This window comes from Sus scrofa, chromosome 1 (genome assembly GCF_054392235.1).
Source record: "Sus scrofa isolate SSC_HxYL_T2T_F1_AM1 chromosome 1, Sscrofa_HxYL_maternal_Yorkshire_Landrace_v2.0, whole genome shotgun sequence".
NCBI classification, from domain to species: domain Eukaryota; kingdom Metazoa; phylum Chordata; class Mammalia; order Artiodactyla; family Suidae; genus Sus; species Sus scrofa.
In genome coordinates, this window is record NC_139383.1 from 50049677 (window position 1) to 50072518 (window position 22842).

General features: G+C 39.3%; 2 protein-coding genes across 6 annotated transcripts in view; one reads left to right on the forward strand and one right to left on the reverse strand.

Moving 5' to 3' along the window:
• Positions 1-2810: 2810 nt before the first annotated feature.
• On the reverse strand, positions 2811-6164 carry LOC146406066 (uncharacterized). Its single transcript, XM_084958857.1, has 3 exons — positions 6035-6164; positions 5704-5828; positions 2811-5002 (listed from the first exon to the last, which is right to left on the reverse strand). Exon 3 carries the CDS (start codon positions 4610-4612, stop codon positions 4310-4312), a length of 303 nt encoding a protein of 100 aa, XP_084814983.1. The 5' UTR covers positions 4613-5002; positions 5704-5828; positions 6035-6164; the 3' UTR covers positions 2811-4309.
• Positions 4428-22842, forward strand: part of COL19A1 (collagen type XIX alpha 1 chain) — a 357656-nt gene continuing 339241 nt past the window's right edge. For all 5 annotated transcript variants that reach the window (XM_084958732.1, XM_003121272.6, XM_084958748.1 and 2 more), the window contains exons 1-2: positions 4428-4511; positions 17781-17907. In XM_084958732.1, the coding sequence (XP_084814858.1) occupies positions 17817-17907 (91 nt within the window). In that variant the 5' untranslated portion in view covers positions 4428-4511; positions 17781-17816. The remainder of the gene's footprint in view (positions 4512-17780; positions 17908-22842) is intronic.

A 22842-nucleotide genomic window follows, 5' to 3' on the forward strand; every position in this document is an offset into this window, starting at 1 on the left:
CTGAAAAATCTGGGTATTACTTTACAGTCAGCCCTCCATATCTTTGGTTCCACAACAAGGGATGTATCCTACTATGGGATCCTATAGTACCACAGCAAATGTTTAGTGAAAACAGTTCCCACATAAGTGGACCCATGCAGTTCAAACTCTCACTGTTCAATGGTCAACTGCATTTTGTTCACTGAACTGTTTTGACCCCAATGTTTCCGCATATCAATACAGTTTCCCCCTCCTTTGAACTCCCCTAGTATTTTATATCTACTTTATTACGTCATATTTTTATTTCATATTATCGTTATATACATATATGTCTTCTCTTTCTTACCAAATGTTAAACCCTAGGAACTGGGGCCCATGTTCAGCCTATCTTTGTATACCCTCCAGGGTTCAGCTCCAGAGGCATTCAAATATGTGTTGAATGAATAAATGGTTTAGTTAATATCTGCATCCTAGTGAAAACACTAGACTAAGTTTAAACGTTTTAAGTTGCATCCTAATATTTACTGGAAGATCCCCGATGATAATGACCGAAAGGAGTATTTGGAAGTCCAATTTCTCATTTCTTTTAACCCTTTGCTCTATTAATTTGTCAGCAATCTATAAAATACCAAACTTGTACACATTGGTTATATTTTTATTGCAAGGGGATACATATCCACTGTAGACAATTTTATGTTTTACAAAGAAGCAAAAAGTTAAAATCTGTCATAATTCTAAATTAAATATAACCAGAGCTACTGTTTTAGAGGAGGTTATGCAGCAGACTTGATGTGCTTTTTTTGTTTTGTTTTGTCTTGTTTTTGGCTGTGGCCATAGAATGTGGAAGCTCCTGGGCCAGGGATTGAACTTGTACCACAGCAGCAACCCAAGCCCCTGCAGTGACAATGCCAAATCCTTAGTGTTTAATACACATGGTTAATCTGCCCTTTAGAAAGGGCAACTATTTTGTGCTCCCCTTTTGGTGTTGAGAATATTAATCCCATCAAAATAGGGTGGAGGAAAAAAATCACTCCTTTATAAATGTGCATTTCTTTGCATAGTAATTTAGTTGAATATGTTTTCATGTGTTCACTAACCATTTGTATTTCCTTTGTGAATTGCCTCTTCACATTTTGGCCTATTTTTTTATTGGGCTACAGGTCTCTCTCTCTTTTTTAAAAAAATGTTTTTTGAGAGCTAGATGTGTATTAATAACCATTTTTTTCCAGTCACATGTCTGTCTTTTAACATATTTCCTTTCAGCGTCACCGATCCCTAGGAAGAGGGTCTGATAAACTATGTGAAAGTCAGATCTGTGATGACCTCTTCCTCTCATTTCTAAACTCAGTCAATGTCAGGAGCTAGAATGTCTTCCAGGAAGGGAAGCAAACATAGCAACCACCAGTAGAATATTATTTTCTCTAGGAGGACAACTGTTTTTCGAAACAATGGTAAAAATAGCATTTACAATTTGAAAATGCTTTTACTTTTGCTGATTACTAAAAATTTTGAACTAAGATGACTACTTTCTTTTCTAAAAAAAAATTTTTATTACTCAATGAATGTATTACATTTATAGTTGTACAATGAACAAGATGACTACTTTCTTTTCACCCTTATTCTCATGATAGGAATATCATCTGTACTTCTGGCCTAGAAAGGAATAGAATAGGAAGTACACGCTCTCAATGACAAGTCAGAGTTGGTAATTGCAGTTGACAGTGACGTCTGTTCCTCCACTATGGATGCATTGAAGTGTTCTGGGGTCTGTATGGGAGTCATGTATGGCTGTGCCCCATCCATTGAATAGAGAATGAGCACTCTTATGGTGTGTTAGCTAAGAAGTTAGCTGGGGGCAATGCTGAAATTCTTTCTTCTTGGAAAATGGCAACTACGAAGGGGGAGAAAAGTGAAAGAAATTACAAAAGGGAAAAAGCAAAGCAACATCTCTGGGAGTGCAGAAGTACACAAAAGTGAAGAAAAGAAAAAGAAATAGCCATGTAAAAACAAACGATTGAGAAGGGAGGCTTAAAAAAACCCCACATTCTTTAAATTTATTATAGGGTAATTATCAAAATGTGGTGCAATGTTTATTTCAATTGTTTAAACTATATAAGTGGGACATTGAAAATATGGCATAGCTTTTAAATGTATTAAATTTAAAAGTGCATTTCAAATGGAATTTAACCCTCTTACGGCAATAAAATACTAGTTAGTGTCTCCCATGGGGCATAAATGTTGAGGGCAGTTTGTTTTCGAAATCTTTTAAATTATTTTAAGCCACACACGCATATAGCTAAACTGGGCATTAGAAACCCTGCAAGCTGTTTGCCAGAATTCTAAGTCCAGTCAGATTCCCCTATTATTTTCAGATGTTCCTTCCTTAGCTGCACTTCAGAAGCAAGTGGGAAAATGGATCATTTATAACTTCATTGGGGTTAGATAAATAAAAGTTGCTTGGTTAGGGGCTCTGTCTATTTGAAGTCACTGTAAAATTCAATGAAAAATAATAATGTGAGAAAAAGGAATATATATGTGTATGTGTGATTGGGTCACGTTGCTGTACAGTAGAAAACTGACAGAACACTGTAAACCAGCTATAATGGAAAAAAATAAAAATCATTAAATAAAAAAAAGTCAATGAAAAGAACTGTATAAAGGACCAAAGCCTAGGGATATGATAGTTTGTGATCATGAAACTAGCCCAGATTGGAACACTTTCCTAAAAGAAAAACACAGAAGGATTTACTGACCTGGGGATGTTAGTGTATCTAGGGACAGAGGAAGCAACAGATAATAATAATTTTTAATTGTATTTTTTAATTTCTCACTTTCTTCCAAACTTTTGTTTACTTCAACACCTTCAATAGGAAAAGGAGCAATTCAAGACACAAAAATGTCACAGGATCTGGCTAGTTCCAAAACCTCTTAAAGATTATGAAATTATTAAAATGTTTATGAAAACAGTGCTCACGTGAAGGTTGATTTTCCTGTATTAGAGCACAAATTAGAGGCAAAATTTCAGGCTTCCTGTAGGTAGTTTTAAAGTATTACTTTAAATAGTACCAATTAAGTGTAAATGTAAAGTTAATAGTCTATGGGAGAGATAAAGCCTGGGTGCTTTTATTCCAATTCATGAGCAATAAAAAGGTAAAGTATAATTGCTTAGAGAGAAAAAACACTATTATAAAAATTAGAGATTGCTCACCACAAGTCTGACGCAGGTTTGGGAATCCTGTTTTTCGGATGGTTGTGTGAGCAGCATGACTCAAACGACATCCTCCCTCCTTGGCTTCTTTCCATAGTTAACCAAAACCCAGTGATGAAAATCACAGGAGAGGAAACCACATCAGGAGGTTTTTAAGTTCTGACATAAAAACATGGTTTGCATCACTGTGGATGGGAGATTCTAAAACTTGAAGGATTTTGATCATGATGAAAGGCAGGTTTAAAAACCACTAGTTGACTCCTTAATAGTTTCACTTCAATGAAGTGGAAAGGAACTTTCTTCTAAAACATTTTTTTAAACATTTTTATTTTTTGTCAGCCTGACTTTATGTCCTGATTTGTGAGCCCAGACATCTGTGAACCCTATTGCTATGGCTTAAGATAATTTTTAAGCTTAATGATCTTCACCATTATGCATTAATAGTATAATTTACCCTATTTTTCCAACTGTGGCAATATGGAACGTTAAACAGCTTTTTGCATCTGTTTTCAAATGCCCGACTTACTTTCCTGAATTCTATAATGATTTTACATTTCTTTCAAATATATATGTATGTAATATACAATATGTATATGCACCTCCAAATACACATACATACTCACTACATACACTATCTCTACACACACACACACACACACACACACGCTTATACAGGGATCAGGAGAAAAATGTCACCTTCATATGTTGTAAGGAATCCCAAAGAGTTCAAAACCCAGGATTTGTAGTTAGTACCAATCCACAGAAAGATATAATATTTAATATCACAAAATAATGGACTTTGAGACAAACCATGCCTCACAACCTCGAACATGACTAGAATCCCGGCAGGCTCTCTTAACTTTGTCTAAACTGACATAAAAGTAAAAAATGAAACATAAGTGGTACCGTTTTTGTTTTGTTTTGTTTTTCAGCTCAATTGTTAAAAAGCCAGTTAGCTACCTGTGAATGTTCGCCGCATACACTATACTTTGAAGACACGTCACAATCAGAAGTGCCAAACTCTTAAGCGCTTGCACCTACCCGACCTTCTATCTGGAAAACCGCTAATAAAACAGAAACCTGCAAGGCATTATTGCCGCCTCAGAGGAGACGTGTTTGTAATTAAGTAAACCTGGGCCTGAGTTGGCAGAGTCCTGTCTCGCGGAGTCCTCCGTCCTCGCCGAGTGGGAGGGTCACACGGGGAGAGACTAATAAGGGCAGTGATGCGTCCCCCTTCCCCACTCGCAGGGCTCTCACTGCTCGCGGTGCGGCAGCCGCGCGCGGACTCCGCTGCGCCTCCGAGGGGGCCAGGCACGCGGTCAAGGTAAGCTGCGCCGCGCCGCGCCGCGACCCTGCCTCCCACCCGCTCCCTCGCACGCACGCGGCTCCGGTCATCCGCTCGCGTTTCTGTTCATTCGCGTGCATCTCCCTTTTCCAGAAAAGCTGGAAACCCTGCTACACACAGAGATGGGTCGGGCGGATAAATACCGCACACCTGCGATTACGCATTCGGATAGGTAGCTTAAGCATGGGACCAGTAAGGTTTAGCACGACCTGGCCGCTTGAACACGCTGCGCATTCTGTAGGTCGTGTTCATGTGTTCACATAATGCAGGCTGCGGGCTTTATACTTAGTTCTAGGTGGTTCTGCCGGCTCTGTGTTTGTAAGGCAGAACCAGGAGGCTGCTGATGCGTGAGAACAGACACTAAATACAGAAGAAAAAAATATCTTTGGGGTGAAATGCACAAAACAAACTCGATATGAATTCATGCCGTTAGAGCTTATTTTTTGGTCTCTGTCTAGAGCCGTCCTTCCCTGGATGCGAGGAAACAGTTAAGGGGCATAAATTAGGAAACGCGGGGTTGCGGCACCTCCTCCCCGCCCGGGTTACCGGTTCCGACCTGCGGCTGCTTCTCCCCGCGCGGCTCCCGGGGGCACGGCGCCGGCGTCCCGGGACTCGGCCTCCCGGGCCCCAGCCTCCCGGGCCCGCTCCTCCCGGCGCGCCAGGTCCTGCGCCTTGGCAGACCCGCAGCCCGCGCCGCGAGGCGGGACGGAGAGCGGCCGCCGTCCTCGCCGCCCCCACAGCCGCGAAGGCCGGGGAGGAGGCGGGCCTCTCGCCCGCCCGGGCGTTGCAGGGTCCCGGAGAAGTTTGCTGGCCCGGAATCAAGCCTGCTGCGGCCGGGGGCTCGCCAGCTTATCCTGAGCGCGGGGTGTGGAAGCGAAAGCCGCCCCAGCGTCGGTTACTGGGGGAGGGAGCGAGCAGGCGAGTCGGTGGGCAGATAAGTGGGTGGACTGGCCGGGGTTGCAGGAAAGCCAGAGGCACAGACGGGGATTGGCCGAGGGTGGGGAGGAGCAGGGTTCCAGGACACGTGGGCAGCCAGCCTCAGGGGACTGTGGGCTGGGGGTGAAAAAGAGGAAGACCCAGAATCTTGAAATGCATAGTTTTCATTGAACCATCCAGGATTTGTAGCAGCGAGTGCCACAGCTTGAGGTTGGGAAATAGGAGCAAAGGATACCATTGCACTACCTCTCCTAGCCCCCAATTCCAAGACTTCTTGCTTCCATCTTCTGCTTGAAGGAGAAGGCCAAGGAGAAACCAGATGGGAGGATGGTCCGGAGGCTCAAAAGGAATTTATATCTCCTGAAGATGGAGCAGAGGAGAGAGTGCGCAGTAGTGTTGCTGCTTCTGCCCCAAACAAGAGCCACAGTCATTCTTTAAGGGATTTAAAAAAACAAAACAAAACAAAAAACTCCTCAGCTGTGTGACAGTCTTTCAGAATCTCCTTGATTGGTCGATAGAGAGAAAATGGTGGGACCCCCACTTAGAGATCTTTGATAGGTGCCTACATAAGAGGAGCAGAGTAGATCTTCGGATGGTGCCGCATGTCCTGTGCCTAAAAGCCTCCTCCTGGAAAGTATCTCTTCAGGGTGGAAAAGAGGGCGGTGATCCCCAGGCTGGAAAATTCGCTCGCTCTCTGGGGGATCGAATGTGGAGAAAGTAACAGGCGGGAGCCTCTGTGAGGTGTTGTCCAGCCTGCTGTCTGGAATTGGTCAGGATTCTAAGTGGGATTTCCTGAGAAAGGAGGGTGAAGGTGGGTGATAGAGCAGGGGAGACCCTGAACCTGAGAGGAAAAGGTCAGAGAAAGAGCAAAGAGGTGATGGAAAGCTGAGATTATTCCCACTGTTGGAACATTATCTCTGTACCTGAAGCATTGTCATCCAAGGAAACCACCTAAAACAGAAGGAAGCCCGTGCTGTTCTCCAGAAATGGAAAATTCCCAGTCTACTTTCTGGTCCTTCAGCTTAATCTCTCCTGCTGCAGTTTTAGTTCATGTTTTCTAGCAGACAGAAATACCCCGTGGGTACACAGAATGGATGGTTTAAAGGCAGGGGAAGATATGGAGATAGAAACCACAGTTGTCTGGCTGATTGGCTTCGTAAATACAAATTCAAAGGAGGAATGAAAAATTAACAGGAATACAAACAAGCAAAGCTAAAGAGATGCTAATATATAATCTGGAGAGGATGCTGGAAAAAATATTTGAGGCAGGCCACGTTGAGGATGTATATCTTAAAGAGGCAGAGAATAAGGAGGCTGAGCAGGAGAGAGGGCCTGCCAGCCAGAAGGAAAGGCATGTGTGATGGCTTAGAGATGGGGGTGAGCTGTCATGTGCCTGGTACAATAGAGAATCCAGGCTTGGAGGGAAACTGGAGATGAGGAGAGTGGCTAGTGCCTGCCAAGGAGAGCTTGGAGCAGAGACTCAGAGGGACCTGGGGCTATTTAGGGTGTGATTCTATAGGCCACTGGTGAGATAATCAGGTGAGGAAGTTGTACATTGCATTTGGAAATGGATAGAAAGATAGCCGATACAAGAGTGGAATTAAGAAAAAAAAAAAAAGAGTGGAAAAATAGGCCTGTCCAATCCATGCAGAGCATGTGAGGCCCAAAGCACCTCTGATCCTTCTCTGAGATACATCAGAGCTAACCCTGAGATGGCAAGTTTATTCTGCCAGAAAGTAAGTAGGAGTTTTCAAATGGAAACATTGGGAGAAGTTGATAGGTTAGGCAAAAAGATACATATATTAATTTAAAATTTGAAGTGGTCATCCAAGGAAACCACCTAAAACAGGCCATTGATATAGAAATATCTGTGGGAACAGTGCTAGAGAATTAAAATCTGACAAAACATGGGCCAGTCATGATGACAGAAATTGAGAATAGAATCCAAAAAGTTAATGGCAACAACCCTAGTTCAGAGAAATCAATAAGAGCAGCACGTTGTTGAGGTGGAAAGAGTTGGTTCAGTCTACCCAAGGGCAGCTAAGTCTGGAGACCCCCTGGAATGTCAGCACTAGTTTTGAAGTGACAGGAGAAACAGCAGAACTTTGAGAAAATGTGATAGAGTTGATCAGTTTTAGAGTATTAACATCAAGAACCAGGGAGCATGTTTTCAGTAAAGAGTCGTTTATAGTATTTATTTTTGTCTCGCTAAATAACTGAAATTATGTTCACTGAGCCTTTTTTGTGTAGTATTTCCTCTATTTCTCTATGATTCTTCCTTTCATCTGTATCTTTCCATAAATGTTAAGTCTCCATCTAGATATACTACTTGGTTTTAACCTTTCATTTATTTAATTTTAGCCCAAATATATTGCCTTAGAATATACTCATCCTCCAAATTGATCAAATGCATGCTTATTCAATGCCAGGTTGAAACAAAATGCAAATATCAGATACGCTCTGTTTTCTCCAAGATATTCAGTATCAAGAGGAGACAGAACGCACACAAGTTACTGCAATGCAGTGTAGACTGTGCTGAAGCAGGGTTGGGTCCTGAGTGCTGGTGGATGGCAAGGCAGTGGTAATGACCTCTGTGATGCTGCTTTGAGACTGCAGAGAGAACACAGCATTTGAACTACATGTGGAGGGCAGAGTAAATGTTCACCAGATGGAGCAAGAATTGGAGGAACATTCCAGCAGCCAAAAAAGCATGTGCAGAAGCCTGGCACATTTGGGGAATTGTGAAGAGTTGGATGGAGTAGAGTTTGTTTGGAAGTGGGTAACAGAACATGAGTCTGGTCAGATGAGTTGGGACCCTGTTACACAGCCTTGAGTGCCTGCTTCCCCAGGAGACTTTAATAAAGCAGAACATGTAAGGTTTCTGCCTTAGAAATAGAATTCTTGGGCAATGGGGAGATGGAATTGTGGGGTACAGGCCTAGAAGAGAGGAAACTCTTGGAGTCTATCATACTTTTCCAGACTAGGAATGATGAGAATGTGGACTAAGGCATTTTGTGTGTGTGTGTGTGTATGGGGAAGTTGATAGGGAGTCAGAAAACATTTTAAAAGTAGATTAGATAGACTTTGATAGAGATTTTTTATGGGGGATGGATGAATTCAGATCATTTTGAAATTTCTAATTTGGGTTCCTAAATTAGTGATAATGCCTGGAATTAAAAGATAAAAAATCAAGAGGTTTCTATAGAATATAATGAGGGTAGGAATGTTGCCTAAGCTGCAAAAGACTTCTGCTAACTAACTTCAATTTCATGACTAAGGTTAATGACAAAACTATGAAATAATGCTAGATCAAGTCCTAAGCTCTTGAGGATTTTTTGTCCTCTTGCTGGCTTGGATTTTTAACTGAGTAAGCATGACTTCCCAGCCAATTTTATCTAATAGTTTATAAACCCTACTATAGCTTCACTAAAGATAGATTCTAAAGATTGGTAAAAGAACAGATGTGTAACACCTGTTGTTTTTGCTTATTTACAAGATATGTCACTTCATAACAGTATGGCCAGATTTCCTTGGTGGAGTTATGTACAAGCACATTGGAGGGTAGTCCAGAAGGGGTGATTGTTAAATCAAACCTTCTGGACTACCCACTCATGCAGCATTTGTTTGTTTTGTTTTGTGTTTTAATTTTTTTTTTTTTTTTTTTGCATTTTCTAGGGCTGCTCCCGCGGCACATGGAGGTTCCCAGGCTAGGGGTACAGTCGGAGATGTAGCCACCGGTCTACACCAGAGCCACAGCAACGCGGGATCCGAGCCGCGTCTGCAACCTACACCACAGCTCACGGCAACGCCGGATCCTTAACCCACTGAGTGAGGCCAGGGATCGAACTTGCAACCCCATGGTTCCTAGTCAGATTCGTTAACCACTGAGCCACGACAGGAACTCCAGCATTTTTTTTTATAATGAATACTCTGAAGACATGGATTCTTTCAGTCATTTAACAAATCAGGCCTACTTTTTAAAGTCAAAATGTGTTGCTCACGTGAGAGCCTATGTAAAGTGAATCAGTGGTCTCTTTCTATTTACCCCTCTCTTTTTCTTCTTTCAGTTGTCTTTTTCATGTTATTTTCTATTTGGTATTAGATGTAATGCCAAGACCTAAGACCAAAATTTACCTAAGATCAAATTTCAGAGATGCAGAATGAGCATTACAAAATCTCCCAAGTTTGGAGTTTCCATCGTGGCTCAGTGGTTAACGAATCTGACTAGGAACCATGGAGTTGCGGGTTCGATCCCTGGCCTCACTCAGTGGGTTAAGGATCCGGTGTTGCCATGAGCCGTGGTGTAGGTTGCAGACGCAGCTCGGATCCTGCGTTGCTGTGGCTCTGGCATAGGCTGGTGGCTACAGCTCCGATTAGACCCCTGGCCTGGGAACTTCCGTATGCTGTGAATGTGGACGTATAAAGCCAAAAAATAAAAAAATAAAATGTCCTGTGGCATAGTAGTAACACTATTCATGTTATGTAGGCAGGTTTGGTTTGGTTTACTTCTGATGGCCCCTGACCGTCTTATCAAGCAAGCCTCTGTTCCATCATTGTCTACCTGTTCTGCTTTCCTTTACTTCTTAGTGTCTGTCTCTCAAAGATGACATATGTGTTTATTTGTGATCTCCCTGACCAGGGTGAAACCAGAGACTATTTGCCTCACTGCTGTATCCCCAGTGGCACATAGTAGGACCTCATCTTGTGAATAGGATGAAAGATTAAGATTTCCTAGTGTTTCCTTCCCTCCTCTTGATGTTCTCTGAATGCAAATATAGCTTAATAAGGAATTATTAAAAAGTCCATATCCTAACTCAAATATGCTTATAAAATTTCAAGAACTGAATTAGGAGTTCCCACGTGGGTGAATAGGTTAAGGATCCAGTGTTGTCACTGCAGTGGCTCAGATCACTGCTGTGGCTTGGGTTCATTCCCTGTCCTAGGAACTTCTGCATGCCTCAGGTGCAGCCAAAAAAAGAAGGAAAAAAAGGAACTGAATTAAGAAAGATTGAAGGACACATAGCTTCTTAAAATTCCCTTAACCCAACCAGTCTCCACAAATATTCTGGTTGGCAAAGGGTGGTAAGAACGATGGGCTTGAGTCAAGGCCAGAGGGATGCCCTCAGGCGGCCTCATCTCTTTGCTGTTGTCACAGTGAGAAATCAACCTCAGGTAGCCCTGCCTGGATGATCTTAGAGGGCTCTTGGTCTCCAGGAGTGTTGTCTCCTCAGCACGGTTAGTACTGGGGACACTCACAGTGGTGGCTTTGGTACTTTGTAGTGTTAGGAAGGAACTGTGGAAAGTCTGGTTAGACTCTTTTTTTAAAATTTTAAAAATTGTTTATGACCTCGGCTGCAGCATATGGAAGTTCCTAGGTCAGGGATCAAATCTGAGCCACAGCTGATACCTGTGCCACAGCTGCAGCAGTGCTGGATCCTTAACCCCCTGCACTGGGCAAGGGATGGAGTTCTGTCCTCTGCCATGACCTGAGCTGCTACAGTTGGATCTTTGATCCACTGGGCCACAGCAGGAACTCCCTGGCTAGACTCTTGATGGAGATTAGCCAAAACATGGAAGCATATCAGGATGTGATTGTCTGTCCCACATCCTGATGGTAAATATCATGGTGTAACAGCAGAGGATTTTTAGTTGATCAGGACCAGGGTTGAACCCCAGGCTCTGGGATCCTCTCTATGAGCTTTAGTATTTCATGTCGGTACCAGACAAGGAGGTCCCTGCTCTGGGCTCTACATTTTAGGAGGCCCAGTATGGTCTTTTGCTGTCCATACACCTGCTCTGAGGCATAGGAGTCCATACAAGTAAGAGGACCTGCCTACCCTAAGCCAGAGCTTATAGACCAGGCTCTGGATACCCAAGATCCTGAAATTCCCTGACTAAATGACCCTTAGTCTTCTTGCAGGATCTGGCAGACCTCTTCCTTGGGTCCGTCTTCCCAGGGACAGACCAAGCCACTGGTGTGAACACTCCTAGGCCCAAGGGGTGGTCAAGGAGAAGCATTTGCCAGTGTTTCGACAAAGCTTGGACAAAACTACTGGCCTGTTCCTGCAAGTGTGAGGTGGAACCAGGAATAGGAATAAGGGAGGAGCTCTGGTCCAGGCCGAGGCCAGTGCATCTATTGCAGCCTGATCTATTCAATTCTGAACGTGACCTTGGCTTTTAGTTCTTGGCAAAAGCATATTTGTCAAGATGAAAGGAGAAAACATTTATTTATTATCAGTTTTATTAGCTTTATTTTTAACTTTCGAACATTTAGATAGGTAGAATATGAATCTCTTGCCCTGTACTCTGCTAATGTTAAGGTCAGGCATACCTATCTCTCAGCTTTTATGAGTAGTGAATAAAATAGCATATACAAAAGAAATTCTGCTTCAGAAAATGAGACCATGTGTGTGACCAGTAATCTCCATAGCCTTCTTAAAATGCATCGAGAGCCATCTTTGTACAAGTTTGAAAAAAAGTGATTTAAAGACTCTTAGAAACCTCAGTATTTGCATATATTATCCTGAGGTTCTATAGGAGTCACTCCATGAGGAAAGCATTGAAGGTGAAAGTTTAAATCTTACCTGGGAAGAGCAGCACATCAAGCTGTGATAACATTGGCTTGGATTCATATGTAAAACTATCTTGATAGTCACCCAGCTGTAACTTGAGAGGACTGGAGAGAAAACAGGCAAGTTTTGAGGAGGAAGGAGATTTTTTGATGGTGGGCAAAAAAACAGAATCAAGAAATACAGGGCAGGTACCAGAGGTGGGTTGAGGACAACAAAAAGCAACCTGAGGATAGCAGGTACCTGGGAACAGGGAGAATGGTTTGGGGGAAAGGTCCAGAAAGACTACAGGGAAGTTTTGCCCTTGACAGTTTTGTTGGGGTCAATCCTGGAATTGCCAGCAACAGAGGTTAATGATCTGGGAAAGGAGGAGTTTTGTTGGTTTGTTTTGTTTATTTTGTTTTAGCATATACAAGGATTAATTTTGAAACTTTGATGAAAGGTTTTTTAAAATGTCCCTAGCTGAGTAGAATACATCTCTCATCAGGATCATCAGAACAACAGAAGCCTCCAATAGGAAACACATTTTAGGAAATACAAAAAGAAAAGATATATATTATAATGACCCTTGAAATATGTAAGAGTCTGAAATACCTTAAGAATTATAAAATAAAGATTAAATTATTGTCAACAGATTTAAACAAAGGTATAATTCACTGTGTCTCAAGATTTAAAAATTGTCAGTTTCTTACTTTTTTTAAAAAAATTAATTTAATTTTATTTTTTCCCGTTATACAGCATGGGGATCAGGTTACTCTTACATGTATACATTTTTTTCCCCCACCGATTGTTCTGTTGCAATATGAGTATCTAGACATAGTTCTCAATGCTTCTCAGCAGGATCTCTTTGTAAATCTATTCTAAATTGTATCTGATAATCCCAAACTCCCGATCCCTCCCACTCCCTCCCTCATCCCCTCGGGCAGCCACAAGTCTATTCTCCAAGTCTATGATTTTCTTTTAGTTTCTTACTTTTTAATTCAAAGAATATTTATTGAGTCCCTGCTTTTCTAGGTACTATGATAGGCACCAGGCTCTAGTGATAGACAAGACACATAGTCCCTGCCTTTAAGGAGCTTAGAGTTGAGTGAGGACAATAAACTTGTGTGTAGAGAAGAGTCTGACCTAGAGAATAAGAGTCAAGGCACTTATTGGTCAGGGAAGGGCCCTTCCACATAGTAACATTTGTAAATGAAAGATGCAGGATGCAGTGTGTTCCTGGATGAAGAAATAGCATGTACAAAAGCCCTGAGGTTGGAAAGAGTCAGGGTGTTTGAGGAATAAGACATTAGCTGGAGAAATGAATAAGGGCCAGTGTATTTGGGGCTTCTAGGCCATAGAAAGACTTCAGGAGTGCACTCAAAGTGCAATTGGAAAACATTAAAGAGTTTGAAATAGGGAAGTGACACGATCCAGCTGTGATTTGGAGGAAAGCTCTCTCTTACTATGTAGAGAGTGAACTTGGTCAGGTGCCCATAGTGGATGAAAAGTCAGTCAGGGAGCTGGAGAGAAGTCTACATTGGGGCAACCTGAGCTAGGATAGTGGCAGAGGACTGGAGACCAATGGGTGGGTTTGAGATGTGTTTGGGGTAACACTGATATGATGTGTTTTTTTTTTTAATTGAAGTTTAGTTGATTTACAATATTGTGTTAGATTCAGGTGTAGAGCAAATTGACTCAGTTATACATACACACACATATACTTTTTCAGATTCTTTTCTCATAAATTATTACAAAATCTTGAATATAGTTTCTGTGCAGTGTAGCAGGTCTTGTTGGATATCTGTTTATATATAGTAGTGGGTATATGTTAATCCCAAACTCCTAATTTATCCCTCCTCCCACCTTTCCCCTTGGTAAACATAATTCATTTTCTATGTCTATTTCTGTTTTTGAAAATAAATACATTTGAATCATTTTTTTTTAGATTCTGCATGTAAGTGATATCATGTGGTATTTGTCTTTCTCTTTCTGACTTACTTCACTTAGTATGATAATCTCTAGGTCCATCCACGTTGCTGCAGATGTCATTATTTCCTTCTTTTTTTGGCTGAGTAATATTCCACTGTGTATATATATATGTACCACATCTTCTTGATCCATTCCTCTGTCAACGGACACTTAGGTTGCTTCCATGTCTTGGCTGATGGTTTGGAAGTGGGAGACGGTGATACAGGAGGCAGAGGAATCCATGTGGTGCTTAAGTATCTAGTTGGAGAATTTGGTGGGGCCTAATTATTGACATTGGGAAGAGCATAAGAGGAACTAGGTGTGTGTAAGAATCAAGAATTTAATTTGTATTAAGTTATAGATGTCTGTGTGACCTCTGAGTGGGAATATTGAGTAGGCAGCTGGATGCAGTCTGAAGTTCAGAGAAGAGGACTAGATGGAGATGTAAATTTTAGATCCATCATCTGACAGTTACTGCTTACAGCTGAGAAAATTGGTAAGATTACCTAAGAGACATTGTAAAGAGACAGGAGAGGAGGGTCATAGATACCAACGTTGAGAAATCAGGTAGAAAAAAGATCTGAGAAGGGGCTTTTGGAGGAAATACCAGTGTGTATGAGGACAGGGAGGCCAATGCAAGTGAGGGTTTTAAGAAGGAAGGAGTGGTCAACTACTGGAAATGCCATGGAGAGTTGAATTAGATGTGAAGGGAAGAGGATTTTTCTTTCAAGTTTTGCCAAACATGGCCAGAGATATTTCAATAGAGTGGTGAAATAGCAGTTCTTTAGTAACTAGAACATTAAGTCAACTGACCATAACATCTATTCTTCAAACACTTTGAATAAATGAAGTTAAGTGTTTCTAAGTGACTTAAAATATTTGGGAGACCTCAGGATTGAATTCAAATACTTAACAGCTCTATATCTCTCTGGTTCTTTGCTGCTGAAGCATGGACCAAAGCTTCAGTAAACACAATTTTTTAGAACGCTTTGGCACTTCTACATTGTTCAGATGTCACTATCAATCTCATGCAGAGTAGATAAATATAACTATAAATTTTTTCTAATTATTATTTATAAATATGTGAAACAATTATCATAACAGCTACTTTTTGGGAATACTTACTGTGTTCAGTGCCCTGTACCATACTCTTTCTAGGTACTCAATAATTTATTGTTGGTATTATTCCCAGTTTTCAGATGAATAAATGAAAACAGTGAAATTATAGGACTTGACTTGTTTGTAAGTGGCAGAGTCCAGACATGAAGTTTTTCTTTTCCTTTCTTTTCTTTCTTTCTTTTTGGCTATGCCTGCAGTATGCAGAAGTTCCTGGGCCAGGGATAGAACCTGCACCATAGCCTTGACAATGCCAAATCCTTAACTTGCCAAGCCACCAGGAAACTCCTAGACAGGAAGTCTTATCTATTGTCCTACGCTGCTAATTTATCGATTCATAAAAAACACTTTGGTTAAGAATGCAAAAAATCAAGGCTCTCTCTGAAACTTAGATCAATATTTGTGAGTTCATTTGTTTGAAATATAATTAATTGCTTTAACATAATCAACTGACTTGAAATAATAGGTAGAATAAGTTTGCAAAGTCATATGAGGATTACGACTTTAGCTAGATGAGAGAGTTCAAAAGAAATAAGGCATAAAACCAGCTGTTTGATATTTAGAACCACACATATGGTTTTAACATTGCAATTACTGTTTCTAGCTATTCATCCAGAAATATCTAACTCTTGAATTAATTTTAAAATGCTGATCTTAGGGTATTTGGCACACGCAGAACATCAAGGATGGTGGCTTTAGTTTTTTTCTAGAGTGTCTATTGACAACATCTAGGCATTGGTATGATGCATTCTTTTATACATGGCTTGAATAAACTTTGAATTATGGCAAAAATAAAGAACATTATATGTTTAAAACTCTTACAATAGCAATTCTAATAATACTGCAATTATTAGAAACACTGATAGAGCCATTATATTTTTAGTTATGATTTGTTTCCATGTTAGTTACTTCAATATAAAAAATTAAGTAATGTGTAACTTTTCCATTACAGGGATTCTATTTACTAAATCTTTACTGTAGTACATAAAAAGTAGTAATCTACATTCAGAAAGACAAATAATTAGGGGAAGTAATACATTAAAGTTAGAAATGATGCCAATGGCAGGCTCAAATGAGGTAGGAATTGCATATATCTATTTTTTTTCTTTTAACAGAAGGAAAAACTGCTTTTCACGTGTGCAATAATCCTTTCAGTAGAAGTGACTATTCAATCAAGTAACAACATAGTTAAGTTTATAGAAAATGTAATGATATCAGTTAAGGCGAAGTATGTAACACTGATATTCAGAAGAGAAAATAGAATTATGAATAATATAATTATATTTCAAAAACAAATCATCATATATGACACCAAAAGAACAGGTAAAAAAAGAAAAAAATAGATAAACTGCATAAAGATAAAAGAAAACTTCTGTGTAGCAAAGGACACAATTAACAGCGTGAAAATACAACCCACAATATGAAAGAAAATGTTTGCAAATCAAGTCTGATAGGGGTTAATATCCAAAATATATAAAGAATTCCTACAACACAACACACAAAAAACAAACAACCAGATTAAAAAATGAGCAAAAGATTTTTAATAGCCATGTATTCGAAGAAGATATGCAAATAACTAAGAAGAGACACTTTACACCACTAGACCTTTGGCAAATGAAAATCAAAACCACACTGGGATGCCATCTTATATCCCTTAGGATGGCTACCATTAAAACAAACAAAAAATAAAAAACAAAATAAAAACAAGATAATAAGAATGTTGTGGAAGGATTAGAGGAATTGGAATTATCGTGCATTGTTGGTGGGAATGTAAACTGTGGCAGCTGCTGGAAAACCAGTATGGTGGTTCCTCAGAAAATCGAAAGTGGAATTATCAAATGATTCAGCAATTCCATTTCTGGGTATGAATTGAAAACAAGGACATGAACAGATTTTTGTACATTCATATTCATAGCAGCATTATTTACAATAACGTAAAGGTGGGAGCGCCCAGTGTCCATCAGTGGAAGAATGGATAGACAAAAACGTGGTCTATACACCCAGTGGAATATTATCCAGCTTTAAAAAGCAAGAAAATACTGGCACATGCTACAATATGGTTGAACCTCGAGAACATTATGCTAAGTGAAAGAAAGTTACAAAAGGATGAATACAGCGTTATTCTACCTATGTGTTACCTAGAGTAGTCAAATTCGTAGAGACAGGAAACAGAATAGTGATTGCTAGTGACTGGGGGAGGGAGAAATGGAGAGTACTGTTCAATCGATACAGAGTTTCAGTTTTACAAGATGAAAAGTTATAGATGGTGAGGGTACAATGTGGAGGTAGTGAACTATCCATTTCAAAGTGTTTAAGATGGTAAACTTCAGGTTATGTGTATTTTACCAGGATTTAAAAAAAGGTGAAGATATATACAAATCGTTGGAAGTGGTATGACTTTAAAAAATTTAAAAGAAGAAATTTAAGTTATAGGAGGCTTTATGAACATTGATAATTAGGAACTAATCTGAAAGTGTTTTCCAAACTCTTTCATGCGTAATAAGGTGTATACTAATATATAATATCTAATTGTACATATAAAATCAGATATACAGTTATATAATCATAATAATGTAAAAATCTATTGTATTTTCTTTGGCAATGAGGATTTTCTTGAGATAATGATGAAAGGAACTGTATCCAGTAAGCTCAATTCAGATGTCTTGTTTTGTTGCAGATCTGTGGCCACTGGTTCCCATGGTTTCGAGGCACCATGAGGCTCGCTGGCTCCTGGAAACTTTGGCTTTGGGCAGCACTTCTCCTGCTTCCTGCTTCCACTTCCGTGACGGTTAGGGACAAGCCAGGTATGCCGGCCACCTCTTTGTCTAGTCCCCAAATGTTATTTATAATCTTTACTTTAAAAAATGATTAAAATCTTGTTGAGATTGAAGAGGCCATAGATTAAATCTCTTAGTGGAAATAGATGTTTTCCCCATTGACCTTGACAACACACATCGAGAATGTCTAAAATTACCTCATGTTTTCATATGCATATTAGTCTAGATAGCCTTTTATTTCTCTCATTGATAGTTAAAAATATAAATGTGAATGTGCATCTGTGTGTATGTTTCTCCCTTTCCTCTTTAAATTCTAAGTTATTCACATTATAAGTATGGAAACCCATCACCAGTTAGGAAAGCAGGGATGTACATAAGGTTAATTAGGGAAAGTGAAAAACTGAATAGGAAATAGGAAAGGAAATGTAGTTTAATTATTGCCAGTTTTGTAGTGTCAGATGAGGTGAACCAAAGACAACCAGTCGTGAGAGCACTTTTTAAACTAGATAGATAATACTCACTTGCAATTGTTAAATACCAACCTCATAAATATTTCTGAAGGACTTGAAGGCAATTTACTTCCACTTTAGATTTTTTAAAATGGTTATGTGGCTAATTTGAAAGACTTTTCTTGAACATTGAATAGGTGTTAAGTTCCTGATGGAGATCTACTTCGGTTACAAAGTTGCAGTAGATACAGTGAAAAGCCCTTTGCTAAGCAAAGAGAAACTCCTACGCTCTTTCTGTGCAAAGGATGACTTGTGATGTATTCTGGCCATGGTCCCAGGTGAAGATGTGTTCTTAGACTGTGTGTCTTGTGCTTGGTCTTTTAAATATCTCTTTCATATTTTTTGCTAAACAGGTATAAACACATCCTAGTAGAGACTTTTGAGTTTAAAGCATTCAGAAAATAAAAACAATCTCTTATAAAGATACAACACTTCTGAGCCTCTCAGTGTCTTGTCGGTCTTTACAGTTTTTTACTAATTTCACAGGGTACATTTCATAAATAATCTACATGAAAGTTTGAATATTCTAACACCATACAAATGATGCCCTGTGGCTGTCATACTTCTTTGGAGGGCAAAAAAAAAAACTTTCTTTCTTTCTTTTTTTTTATTTTATTTATTTTTTCTTTTTTTTCAGAAAAATCAGTAGTGGCTTATGGCAAAAAGAAGTACATAGGGCAGGGAGTTTACTCTGATAATGTTGCTACTCTTCTGAATATTTTTACATCTCTTCCTTTTAAGAGATGAGTAGGTAATGCAATTTGCTACTTAATCAGAGGGGATAGGACTTTTTTTTGGTTTGAAAGGAAAATGAATCAGTTTCTAGGTATAATGCTAGTGCATAATAAATGCTCCTGATGGTAATAATGATTTGAAGGATCTGCATAAATGGTTTTCCAATTTTAGTGTGAGCAAGAATCATCTGGAGTATTGATCTCTGAGCTCCACTGTTATGCAAGAGATCTTGGAGTGGGATTCAGTAATTTACATCTTTAACCAGCAACCCAGGTGAATCCAATGCTCTATGTCTGAGGAAAATGGAGAAACTCTTCCTTTGGGATAATTCACTATTTCCTTTTCATTTAAAATTTTTATTTCTTGGCTGGTTATCTTCCACCTTATGCTACCAGGTACTTTTTAATTAGTTAATTAATTTTGACTTTAATGACTTTTGGGAGGGGGTGTAAGAACACAACATCAGCTCTACCCTTTTAACAATTTTCTAAGTGTATAATGTAGTATTGTTCACTATAGATCTCTAGAACGGAATCATCTTGTATAACTGAAACTTCCCCTTCTTGGGATTCCCCTGAATGTTCTTATCTTGTAGCTTTGGTATCTCACTTCTTGAATCAGGTTACCTGGTGTGTGGGACAACCGAAATACATATATTCTGGCCAATGTATTCTGCCAAATTAATCTTTCTGAAAGATTTTCCCAAGAATGTGAATTCCAAATTAATCTGAATGCTAACAAGAGTCACATAATGTGAAGCATGAAGGGAAATGAGGGAAGAAAAAAACGAAGAGTTGATTTTTTTTTATCAGGCCATTTGGTAGGAAGTGCTGGTGAAACACAGTAAAAGGTGCCAGGGAAATGGCTTGACTTCAGGTATCATTTGCATTAATTGAAAATTTCTGTGCAGCACTGTCATAAGGACTGTTGGAGAGTATGACATGCCGGGCATGGCCTGATAGGGCTCTTCATGTTTCTTGTGTGTCTGATTCACAGCGCAATTTCCCTTTTTAGTTTCCTCATGTGCAGACCTGCGCGTGTGGTCACTAACCGTTAACCGGAGGGAAGTGAGTACAGCTAAAAATAAAATATAACAAATCAGAGGGAGAGGCTAGGGTTTCAACTCTGGAGTCTGTGAAGTTGTCAACAGTCTGCTGTTAAACTTAAATATACGAAGGATAAGTTGAGTCTTTTAATCGCTTTGCTTAACTCCATGGCATGCTTAACGATTACTTGCAATCCTGGCCCAGTTGGGACAGAATTCAAGAGTAATGTGGAGGGATTCAATAACACCTTGACTGTTAAACTCTTGAAGCTATTTAGAATTTGTAGTTACATATTCTTTCATCAATTTGACTGTTATGTTGATATTATGATATAGGGCATATTTGCATATTTTTACACTGCAGATAAACAATCTGAATGTGGCCAGTTCAGCTCAGTTGTCAAAGCAGGAGGGGAAGAGAGTTATATTAATACAAATATAAATCATAAAGATTGTCTCAAGACTTGCTTTCATCAGTTTCTTAAAACCTTCTTCTAGGACAGAAGCTTATGTATCATAATGGTTCCTCTTCTCCACTTTGCTTAATTTAAGGCAAAAGTACTGAGTTATCACCAAAAGTAATAAAGACAGAAAACAAGGTAATGACTTGTAGCAAAAAAAGCCAGACTCAATAAAAAGAGGTGACAGAATGCCATCCCTTCAGCTTATGGTAAATCTTTAGGTCAAGTGTATGATGAAATTGATTATAAACTTAGGCCCCAAATTATACATCCTTTTAAACTAGTTTTCTATTGATTGCAAGGAAAAACTATTTTTCTGAAATTTGGCTTTTACCTATTGACCCACACTGCACTCTTAAACTCAGAATAGAAGGTACACTATCATGTAGAGAATTTTATTTTGTGTCGTGAAAAATTCTTCATGTTCACTATGGTACCATATAAGAGTCCTACTACTGACAGATGTACTTTATAACTCCAACATTTTTAGGTGCAGGAAAGCATCACAATTTTTTTTTTTTTTTTTTTTTTTTTTGTCTTTTTGCTGTTTCTTGGGCCGCTCCAGCGGCGTACGGAGTTTCCCAGGCTAGGGGTCTAATCAGAGCTGTAGCCACCAGCCTACACCAGAGCCACAGCAACGTGGGATCTGAGCCGCTTCTGCAACCTACACCACAGCTCAGGGCAATGCCGGATCCTTAACCCACTGAGCAAGGCCATGTTTCCTAGTCGGATTCATTAACCACTGTGCCACGACAGAACTCCTAGCATCACAATTATTAAATAAAAAGTATAGCTCCTACGTAGGTATTCTCCAAAGGAGGAATAGCTTTATATATATATATATAAATAAGCAATGATGTTTCTGTGACCTCTCGTTAGTTCTTTGTTAAAAGATCTGTGTTCCTATTTTTTTTTCTCGTTGGTCACTTTTCCATATTTTGGCGGCTATATGTTCTTTACCTCTTTTGTTAAGCATTGTTTTTCTCCCAACCTAGGATACCCTATAATCCTTTATCAGAGGTATTAGCAAAGTATGAAGTGTACAGGGGTCCTAAGGGCAACTAGTAGCAATTAAATGAAAGGCCTCTGTGAACAGGAAGTCTTTCAGCCTTTACAAAAATGCAAAACACCTGAAGGCTTTTATTTTGATCCATTTATGAAAAGAAAACAAAGTAGTTCTATGTCTGTGGTAAATTACTTCTCTTTGTCTTCCCCAACACCGATCTTGAGACAAATGTTCTGTCATGAGTTTTGTCCCTAAAGGTAAAAAAACAATTTTCCTTAATGTATGTTAGCAAACAAGAGTGATACCTGTCAGAGTGGCGATCATCAAACATACCACATGTAACAAATGTTGGCGAGGATGTGGAGAAAAGTGAATCCTCCTACACTGTTGATGGCAATGTAAATTGGTGCAGCCACTGTGGAAAGAAGTATGGAGGCTCCTCAAAAAACTAAAAACTACCACATGACCTAGAAATTCCGCTCTGGGTATATATTCAAAAACCCCCAAAACACTAATTCAAAAAGATGCATGCGCCCCAAATGTTCATAGCAGCACTATTTACAGCAGCTAAGATATGGAAGCAACCTAAGTGTCCATCAACAGATGAATGGATAAAGAAGATATGGTGCATATACATACATGTGTATGTATATATATATACACACGTATGTATATGTGTGTATATATATATATGTACAAAGAATTATACTCATCCATAAAAAAATGAAAATTTACCATTTGCAACAACAGGGACAGATTTAGAGGGTATTGTGCTAAGTGAAGTAAGTCAGAAAAGAAATATACTGTATATTAGCACTTATGTGTGGAATAAAAAAATAAAACGAACTAGAAAATATAACAAAAAAAGAAACTGACTCACAGATAGAATAAACTAGTGGTTACTAGTGGGGAGAGGGAAGCAGGGAGGAGTAATGTAGAGTAGGGGATTAAGAGGTATAAACTGTTATATAAAAAATAAGCTTCAAGGATATGTTGTACAGCACAGGGACATGTAGTCAATATTTTATAATAACTATAAATGGAGTATAACTTTAAAAAATTGTGAATCATTATGTTGCCCACCTGCAACTTACATAATATTTTATATCAACTACACTTCAGTGAAAAAAAAGAAGAGTGATAAATAGAATGGCTGTAGAACTGGACAGATTTAACTGTTCTGCAATATATTGTGCATACTTCTGA

Bases quoted from the DNA above. Each gene is read 5' to 3' on its own strand.
- LOC146406066 (XM_084958857.1), bottom strand. From the start codon at position 4,612: ATGCACGCGAATGAACAGAAACGCGAGCGGATGACCGGAGCCGCGTGC.